Source organism: Impatiens glandulifera, chromosome 7 (genome assembly GCF_907164915.1).
Source record: "Impatiens glandulifera chromosome 7, dImpGla2.1, whole genome shotgun sequence".
NCBI lineage: Eukaryota > Viridiplantae > Streptophyta > Magnoliopsida > Ericales > Balsaminaceae > Impatiens > Impatiens glandulifera.
The window spans coordinates 10,176,806-10,187,494 of NC_061868.1; the positions used below are offsets into that span (position 1 = coordinate 10,176,806).

Consider the following 10,689-nt stretch of genomic DNA (forward strand, 5'->3'; position numbering starts at 1 on the left):
GTGGATTGACTCACCCATAAACATAAAACGGTTAAAAATATAATAAAAAATGTTATCCGTAATTTTTTTTCACAGTTTTTATATTATTACTCGTGCAAATGCACGGGCTAAATGCTAGTATTTACATAAGTTTCTTAGTTATTGCAACAAAGACTTCAATCAAATTCACAATAGAGAGTGAAATCTCCACAAAACTTTGAATGACAAATATATATAATCAGGATTTAAGAAGCTCTTAGCAAACAATATAATCTTATAGATAAAATTATAGGCGAATTTGAAACACATCTATACAAATGAAGATTAGGTTAACCTCGAGATGAAATGTTCACAATCACCCAGACTTGTCATGAATAGGATTATATAAATGCGCAAATATATATATATATATAATGATGTTTAATTTTTAAAGTGTCCGGATTGTTGGGTCGCGAGCTGTGATTAATTTGAATATATATGTGAGAGTAAATGAATAGTTGAGTCGGATTGTGGGTTGACCCGCCCATAAACTTAAAACAGTTAAAAATAAAATTAAAAATGCTAAAGTATGGTTTGAAATTGCAATTTAACAAAATAAGTACAACCCTTTAATCAACTAGGCTAATAACACTTTATATTTTAAATTCAACACCAAATTTGATGAACGCGAGACATTTTAACAATATAAGTTCAACTTTTTAACTAACTAATCTCTCTCTCTATATATATATATATAATGATGCTTAATTTTTAAAGTGTCCGAATTGCCGGGTCGTGAGCTGTGGTTAATTTGAATATATATGTGAGAGTAAATAGATATTTGGGTCGGATTGTGGGTTGACTCGCCCATAAACTTAAAACGGTTAAAAATAAAATTAAAAATGTTATAAGTATGGTTCAAAAACTTGCAACCTACTAAAAACAAGTACAACCTTTTAACCATCTAGACTAATAACACTTTATATTTTAAATTCAACACCAAATTTGATGAACGCAGTGGTTTATCAATAGTTTTTAATCGGTCATAATACTCTTTTGACTCTGCGCTATAGATTTCACTATTATTAGTGAGCAATAATGGAAGAATTCTATCATATTTATAGAGATAAGGGACATAATTCATATGAATATAGTAAGTCTCGTCTAGACTATTTTAATGGTAGTCTTTACATTTTCCCTTTCACTCGTAGTATGGGGAAGAAGTGGACTCTATAGGTCAAAGTAAATGAGTTGAGGAATCAAACTGTATCAACTTTTTTAGAGATCGTTCTGCAATGTGAGAGTAAATGGATACTTGAGTCGGATTGTGGGTTGACCCGCCCATAAACTTAAAGCAGTTAAAAATAAAATTAAAAATACTATCACATTTTTACCGTAATATTTTTTTTCATGATTTTTTATATTATTACTCATGCAAATGCACGAGATACATGCAAGTTTCTAACAGTGGAGTTTTGGCTAAGTAAATGAGAAAATTAAAATCAAATGAGATCATCTTAAAAACTGATTTCATGATTTTCGGCTGTTAACACTCAAAATGGATACGATGACAATAGAATAATATCTCACCCGAATTGTAAAAAATTACAAAATAAAAATGATCTAATTTGTAAAAATTTATAATAAATAAAAGGTCTCTTAAAAAATATCTATTTAATAATTAGGTATAATCTTAAAAAATAAAGTTTCAAATACAACATATTTTATTTACACATTTACAAAAATCCAAAATTCTAAAACAAACATTTAACCGTATTCCATTGAACAAAAACATTAAGAATATTATAAAAAAGAATAAATTATTAATTAGAATAATTGAGAAAATTTATAATCATCTGGAAAATATAATAATTACAATTATTTATACACATTCAAATAGTAAACATATTTAAGAATGATTATATTAACTTAATAGATTAATGTCACATCACAACACACAAACACGAATGAACTAGCCTGACATAATTTTTTTGAATAAAGACACGACAAACAATGTAAACTCTAAATGTAGGCCCAAAAACAACTTATTCAATCACTATTTTGACACTTTTATTATTTTTATATTGGTTACAAAATATTATTTTATAAAGTTCTATTAAAACTTTTTCATTTTTATAATTGTCTTATAAAATTTAATAATTTATATAGCCAAATTATTATTTTAAGCTCAAATTTAATAACATCTGTCTATTGAAAATAATTAATTCTTGTTTACATACATTAAGGAAACCAATTAATATGAAAAATATGTATGAAAAAAAAAGACAAATATGATTCTGAGTCAGTGACAGATATTTGTTGAGAGTTGAGACAGTTGTGTTAATGCATGCCAATGAAAAGGACCAAAGGGAAGGGTTTGTTCTTTTAAGATAAAAAAAAATCAATTTTCAGTGTTTTTTTCTTCTCTTTTGTTAGCTTTCCTGGGGTCTAGATTCCCTTAGTTGAAATAGGCTCTATGACCGAGTCAGATAACCTTCTTATTAGAGTGCAGAAAACAGAGCCTAAGTATTTATTTTCAAATAATCCTTTTTTTTTTCTATAGGGATGCAAGTCTCAAAAAGAATAGATATTAATGGTGGAAACTTCAATAAGTCCTGTTCATCTTTTCAACCAAGTCCAACTTCACCATCTTCATACGTCCCACCACCTCTCCCAAATGGAACCTCCCTTATTTCATGGCTAAAGAATCTCTCTTCCTCCAACAAGTTTCTCCATATCAACATCCATGGCGGCTCCATTGGTGCACCAGTCACTTCTCCATTTAACTCACTAAGAATCATGACAAATAATCGGGACCAGACCTCCATCCTTGTTGACCTCCATCCTTGTTCACTCTTCAACCCCGCCAAGTCCTAACCGCATTACTCAGATTCTACCTAGTTCAGATAAGTTATCTGGGGCTTGACTAATTCAAAGATGGCAAATATTGTACCACTATAGAATATGATATCACTCGAACTGTGGGTTAAATACGACACAAATGCGAGTAAGCAAAAACACAAATCGGTGCATCAGAACAAGCTTACGAGTTAACACTACACAAACACATACAATACGAGCTCGACTTGTGCACAAATTGACTTTTTTTTATGTGAAATATGATTTTTTTTTATTATTGAGTTATCTCTCATTATTTAATTTTAATTAATTATAAAATTAAATAGAATAATAGTTTTATTTATAATATTAAATTTTAAAATATTTTTTATATTTAAAATTTAAATAAAACAATTTATAATTTTAGTTAATTAATTAATAAATTAATTAGATGGTTATATAATTAAAATAATATTAATGTGAAACACAATGCTATTAAATTAATTTATCATTTCATAAAATAACTAACATGAATCTGGTTTAAACACGTTGTTATCGTGAATCCGACAGAGCGTTTACAGAAAATGAGTTTTCATCGGTGGCCGAAAAGTGCGCAAGTTAGCAAGAAAAGTAAAACGCATTTTACGATAAGTGGTGTTATCGAGCTCGACGATCCAACCATAAAAATATGGATTTAATAATTAGGTATAAACTTATATGGTAAAATAAAAATATAAGTTTAAAATATAAAATATTTTATTAACTTATTTACAAAGAATTAATAATTTTAAAATAATTCATTTAATCTATTAAACCAACACGTACTATACAATATTAAATTTATTATAAAATAATAATGAATTATTAGTTAGAATAATTTAAAAAATTCATAAGCATATGCAAAATAATAATTAACCGCACTTATTTATACATATTCAAATAATAAAAGTTTTAAAGGGTGGTTATGTAAACGGTCAATTTCAACACAAACCACCATTTAGTTATAATATAATATAATTATAAACAAATTTTAATAAAAAAAATATAGTTTTTAATAATATAATAATTATGATCATATAGGCATGATTGAACCCAACACACAAATTTGAAATTTTTTGAGTTTTCGCCTTTCCTTTATGTTACTTTCCCTTTATGTTAACATTTATTTTTTCTTTATTAGTTTAATACCCTCCTCTATAAACATAAAATTCTTTCCAGTCATTATTTTTTTTTTTCTATATGGGGTTACTTTTTTCAGTTTATTTGTTTCAATTAAATTTATTTTATAAATAATAATTTTGAAAAGTATTAAATGAATGAATATAATACAAAATAAAAAGTATATATATATATATATATATATATATAAAAGATTGAAATTATATTACAAGTTTAAAATATTTAACTAAATTGACATAATTTTTACAAATATTTTTAAAAATTTAATAACAAATTACAAAACAAAAATGATGTAATTTATAAAATTAATAATAAATAAAATGTGTCTTAAAAAATATTTATTTAAAAGGTATAATCTTAAAAAATAAAGTTTCAAATATAACATATTTTATTTATACATTTACAAAAATTAATAATTCTAAAACAAGCATTTAACCGTATTAAACTATGCATTGCAAAAAACATTAGAAATATTATAAAAAAAATAATAAATTATTATTAGAATGATTGAGAAAATTCATAATCTTCTGAAAATATAATAATTACATTACTTATACACATTCAAATAATAAACATATTTAAGAATATTATATTAGTTTAATAGATTAATTTGAAAACACAACACACAAATGAGCTCAAGTCACGAACGAGCACGAGACGATTTTTTCGAATAACATTATATTTTAAGCATTAAAACACAACATATAATGTAAACTCTAAATATATGCGAAAAAATAACTTATTCCATAATTTTAAAATGATACAAATTATATAAATACAAGTCAATCACTATTTTGATACTTTTATTTTTTTATATTGATTACAAAATATTAATTTATGAAGTTTTATTAAAAAATTTCATTTCTGTAAATGTCTTATAAAATTTAATAATATTATATAGCCAAATTAATTAGCATCTCATTATTTTTCATAATTAATTATTTTATAATCGATATATATATATATAAAAGATTGAAATTATATTAGAAGTTTAAAATATTTAACTAAATTAACATATATTTTTAATTTTTTTTAAAAGTTTAATAACAAATTATAAAATAAAATGATCTAATTTATAAAAATTAATAATAAATAAAATGTTTCTTAAAAAATATTTATTTAATAATTAGGTAAAATCTTAAAAAATAAAGTTTCAAATATAACATATTTTATTTATACATTTACGAAACTTAATAATTCTAAAACAAACATTTAACCGTATTAAACCATTGAAAAAATCATTAAGAATATTATAAAAAGAAGAATATAATATTAATTCTAAAATATTTTTTCTTTATTAGTTTAATACTCTCCTCTATAAACCCAAATCCTTTACAGTTATCATTTTTTTTTTCTATTTGGGGATACATTTTTTAGTTTGTTTGTTTTAAATAAATTTATTTTAATCTGGATTACTAATAAATTAATAATAATAATTTTGAAAAGTATTAAATGAATGAATATAATACAAAATAAAAAGTATATCAATATAATTATTTTAAAAATATTTATGTATATTAATAATTAAAAAAATAATTTCATATTTAAATCTATTTTTTAATCAATAACAAATATTATTTTTAATAATTTTATTAAATACTCTAGTATCTAATTAATAAAACTTAATAAAATTTTAAAAATATTTTTATTTAACTAAATTCTAAAATTTCCACTATTTTTCTTATATATATTTTAAAGTTTAATAACAAATCACAAAATAAAAATTAATAATAAATAAAATGTCTCTTAAAATATATCTATTTAATAATTAGGTATAATCTTAATTAAAAAATAAAGTTTCAAATATAACATATTTTATTTATAAATTTACAAAAATTAATAATTGTAAAACAAACATTAGTAATATTATAAAAAGAATAATAAAATATTAATTAGAAGATTGAGAAAATCAAAATCATCTGAAAAATATAATAATTACATTCATCTATACACAATCAAATAATAAACATATTTAAGAATATAATAATTAGAAAACACAACACAAACCACAAATTAGCACAACATGATATTTTTTAATAAAAACACAACAAACAATATAAACTCTAAATGTAGGGTCAAAAATAACATATTCCATAATTTTAAAATGTTACAAATTATTTAATTACAAGTCAATCACTATTTTGGTTACAAAATATTATTTAATGAAATTTTATTAATGCTTTTTCATTTCTGTAAATGTCTTATAAAATTTAATTATATTATATAGTAAAATTATCATTTTAAGCTCAAATTTATATAACTTTTCTCATATGTGTCTAGAAGTTTCAACTTTTAACATGTGTTTATCTATTTGAAACATTTTTTTTTCTATAGATCTATCTATACATATTTTAATGTGATGTTTTATTTACACATACTTATTTAATAACATACTTTTAACTAAATAGAAAAATACAAAATTTATATGACATAGATTGATAAGAAATTCAAAGAAGACTACGTAACACCCACCGATAAAACATTTGAACAATGAAGAGGCAAATTGTTTTAGTTTGTAAATGTCACGTGGCTGGGATCACGTGAAAGTGGGCATGTTAAGGCATGGGCCGGAGTTCCATGTGTCCACAAGTACGTTTTAAAATTTGTAGTTAAGTGGTCTTTTCTCTGCTCCTACGACTCCTCTGTCACGTGACACTGCTCATGTTTTCTGTTCGGTTCATTGGATCCATTGCTTTCTTTCCTTCTCGCTCTTCGTGTTGAGAAGAGAGGGAATACTGTTACGGTGGGTGGGGTCCAGTGATCTGCTTTTGCCACGTGGCAATAGTGACGTCATCACTTCTTTTTTCACGGTTACCCAAAATGCCACTGAACCCCTCAACCAATACTTTGTTATAAAATAAATATGAGTATATTTACACAATCTCCATAATTGATTTTGAGAATTTATACTATTACATCTACAAATAAATTAAATTTTTATGTCACTAATATTAATTTAAAAGTTTGAAAAAAAATTATAATTAAATTTATAATTAAATTAATGATATTAATATTTATTTATAAATATTATATAGATAATAAGTTAACTATATTTAAAATCAATAAAAAATATATATAATAGATAGTGATTTATAAGAGGAAATTTTATTGATAAAAATATTAATATATAATAATAAAAAATAAAAAATATTTTAATATTTTGATTAATAAATTAAATTACTTTTATTAGATTTGTTTAGTAATATTTTATTTAAATAAAAAAATGGTGGATGTAAAATTATTTAAAAAAAAAGAATTTATTTAAATAAACTTGAGTTTAATAAAAAATATTATTAGATAATAGTTTTGAAGGTATAATTTTAATTCTTTTATTAAAATATAATAATTAAATAATTTTTTATATAAATAAAAAATATATTAATATTTTGATAAATAAATTGCGTTATTAATCCTGAAATGATATTTGATTATGATTAAATTAAAAAAAAATAAAAATAGTTGAAAATGTATTAATATATAATTATAAAATATATTTTTTAAATTGAAAATATTTTATATTTTAATTATTTTTTAAAATCAAACCCAATAAGGATTTGTTTTTAACAATTTTCATTAGTTATTAAAACAACTATAGATGAAACCATCTCTATAAACATTTAATTTGGTAGAGGGGTAATTAGGTAAAATTGTATAATATAAATTGGCGCCGAAATAATTGACAATTATTAACTCTATATTAAGCGCACCTATTTTCAGATTTCATACACTTCCTTTCGCTTTCTCTCTCTAAGCTGAATTTCATCATCATCTCTCTCGAACAGTTTGTATGATTCTCTTTCATTGAAACATCATTTCTATGTTATTCAAGCATTAATCTCAATCTCTTTGTTAAAATCACAGGAGGCACAGATTATCGATCAAATGGAACATCCTGTAATAGGTATATATAATTTGAATCAGGTACTACTTACTTACTGTATTCGATTTCTCAAGTCTAATTGATTCTCGATTGATACAGAATCAACAGATCTTAAGATGACATCGGGATCATCATCAGCAAGGATGCCGTCATGGAAAGAGAGGGAGAATAACAAGAAGAGAGAGAGGCGCCGTCGAGCAATAGCTGGGAAGATCTTTCATGGACTTCGGATGTACGGAAACTACAGGTTGCCCAAACATTGCGATAATAATGAAGTGCTCAAAGCCTTGTGTGATGAAGCTGGTTGGACTGTCGAGCTCGATGGCACCACTTATCGTAAGGTGTGTTTTTCTTTGCTTGCTAACTTGCGCACTTTTCGACCACCGCTTTAATGAAAATTCACTTGTTATAGTTATGTTTTGTATTAATGTTATTTTAATTATAAGATTATTTAATTAATTTATTAATAAAATAAAATTATAAAATACTTTTATTTAAATTTTAAATATTTAAATATTTTATTTTAATTAAATAACCAATTATTTTAATAATATTTTATTTTTATTTATTTTAATTAATTAATTAGTAATGTTTTCATGGATTAATTGCAATTATAATTAATATTCAAAATGCTGAAAAAATTCTTTTAATTAGAATTTAGTTAGATTTATAAAAATATTTTTTATAAAAGACTTAAAAAGAGTAATATATAATAGAAAAATTAGTAGATGGTATTTTAGTATCTTGTTTGTGTTGGTTGAATTGAATGATTTTATTGATGAAAAGATAATGATGGGTTTGAATTTTTTTTATTATTTTTTAAAAATATTTTGTTGGGATATTATTTTAAATGAAATAATGATGTATATATATTAACAAATTTAATTTAATAATATTTGTCTCATCAAATTTAACTATATTATTGTGTTTCAAACATGTCCTAGTATATTTTTTTTGGAGTTATATATATATATATTATTGAAAATAATTAAATTTTGTTTACATACATTAAAGAAACCATTAATGTGAAAACTTATGTATGAAAAAAGACAAATATGATTCTGAGTCTCTGAAGTATGTTGGTTGAGAGTTGAGACAGTAGTGTTAATGCATGCCAATGAAAAGGACTAAAGAGAAGGGGTTTGTTCTTTTAAGAAGGTATTTGTTTTACTGTCGAGATAAAAAAATAAATCCATTTTTTAGTGTTTTTTTCTTCTCTTTTGTTAGCTTTCGCGGGGTCTAGATTCCCTTAATTGAAATAAGCTCGGTGACCGAGTCTGAGAACATTCCAATTAGAGTGCAGAAAAAAAGCCTAAGTATATATATTTATTTTCAAATAATCCTTTTTTTTTCCTATAGGGATGCAAGCCTCCAAAAAGAATGGATATTAATGGTGGAACAACTTCAATAAGTCCTTCTTCATCTTTTCAACCAAGTCCAACTTCACCATCTTCATACGTCCCACCACCTCTCCCAAATGGAACCGGATCCCTGATTCCATGGCTAAAGAACCTATCTTCCTCTAACAAGTTTCCCCATATCAACATCCATGGTGGCTCCATTAGTGCACCCGTCACTTCTCCATTGAACTCACCAAGAATCATGACAAATAATTGGGACCAGACTTCCTTCCTTGTTCACTCTTCAACCCCACCAAGTCCTACCCGCGTTACTCAGATTCTACCCAATTCAGATAATTGGTTATCTGGGGTTCAACCAATTTCTCCTACATTCAGCTTTGTTTCTTCTAACCCGTTTGAATTCAAAGATGCCGTGAATGTTGGTAGTGGGTCTGGGCGAATGTGGACGCCAGCTGGTCAGAGTGGGACTTGCTCTCCGGTTGTTCATGCTTCTGATGTTAGGATGGCGGATGTGATTTCGGATGAGTTTGCATTTGGATGTAACATGAAGGGTGTGGGTGTGGGTGTGGGTCATGATGGGTTGGTGAAACCGTGGGAAGGGGAGATGATTCATGAGGAATGTGGTTCGGATGATCTTGAGCTTACGCTTGGATTCTCCAAAACGAGGTTAGAATAATCTTTTCACCAGATGATGACGACGATTGATGAGTGATAGATTGATAATTTGTTTTTGTCTTTGTCTTGTTAGATGATATGGACTCATAATCAACATGTGAATGATCCAACTATTTGTCATTACTATGTCAGGTATTCATCTAACCCATTCTATATAACCCATGAAATGATAACTTGATAATTTGTTTGATTATTTTCTCATCAGATAGATGATGATCAGCACGTGAATGGTCCACAACTATTTTAGTACTATATAAGTCAACCAAAAGAAAAGAAATGAAAGTTGTAATCTTTTATTTTAATTAAGTGAAATGTGTAAAACTTACAAGTTAAGGGGGATTTTGAGTAGTTTGGGTTATTAGCTCACTTCTAAAGTGAGATTCAACAAAAACAATAAATAAATGAAGAATTACTCTTTTTAGCTAGCTAGACAGACTAATCATTCATGTATTGGTGGTGCAAGACATGTTGATTATTCAATCAATGATTTCAAGATATGTTCATTTTAACAGCTGTTTCAAACTTATGTCTGTGCAACCCACCATTTAAATTTTGATTTCAGAGTGGCCAATAGGTAAACCACTAAGGAAAGAATGGTGAAATTTTACTCATTAAGATACAAATAGATCACTTAAAATCATGTCAAGTTTCAAATAACAAAAATTACTTTTTATAGTCATATAACTCATATCTATAATTTTAAAGGATAAAAAAACACTTTTAAATGAAATTGGGGTCACCTACTATCTTATGATTGAAAAATTACACTCCTTTATTTATTTTATAATAGATTTGAAT

At 25.1% G+C, this 10,689-nt stretch overlaps 1 protein-coding gene across 1 annotated transcript; it reads left to right on the forward strand.

The window, feature by feature from the left end:
• The first annotated feature begins 7,718 nt into the window (after positions 1-7,718).
• Positions 7,719-10,240, forward strand: LOC124910423 (BES1/BZR1 homolog protein 3-like). Its single transcript, XM_047451062.1, has 5 exons — positions 7,719-7,760; positions 7,837-7,876; positions 7,955-8,196; positions 9,215-9,882; positions 9,965-10,240. The coding sequence occupies exons 2-5, from the start codon at positions 7,858-7,860 to the stop codon at positions 9,966-9,968; spliced, it is 933 nt and encodes a 310-aa protein (XP_047307018.1). The 5' UTR covers positions 7,719-7,760; positions 7,837-7,857; the 3' UTR covers positions 9,969-10,240.
• Positions 10,241-10,689: the final 449 nt, after the last annotated feature.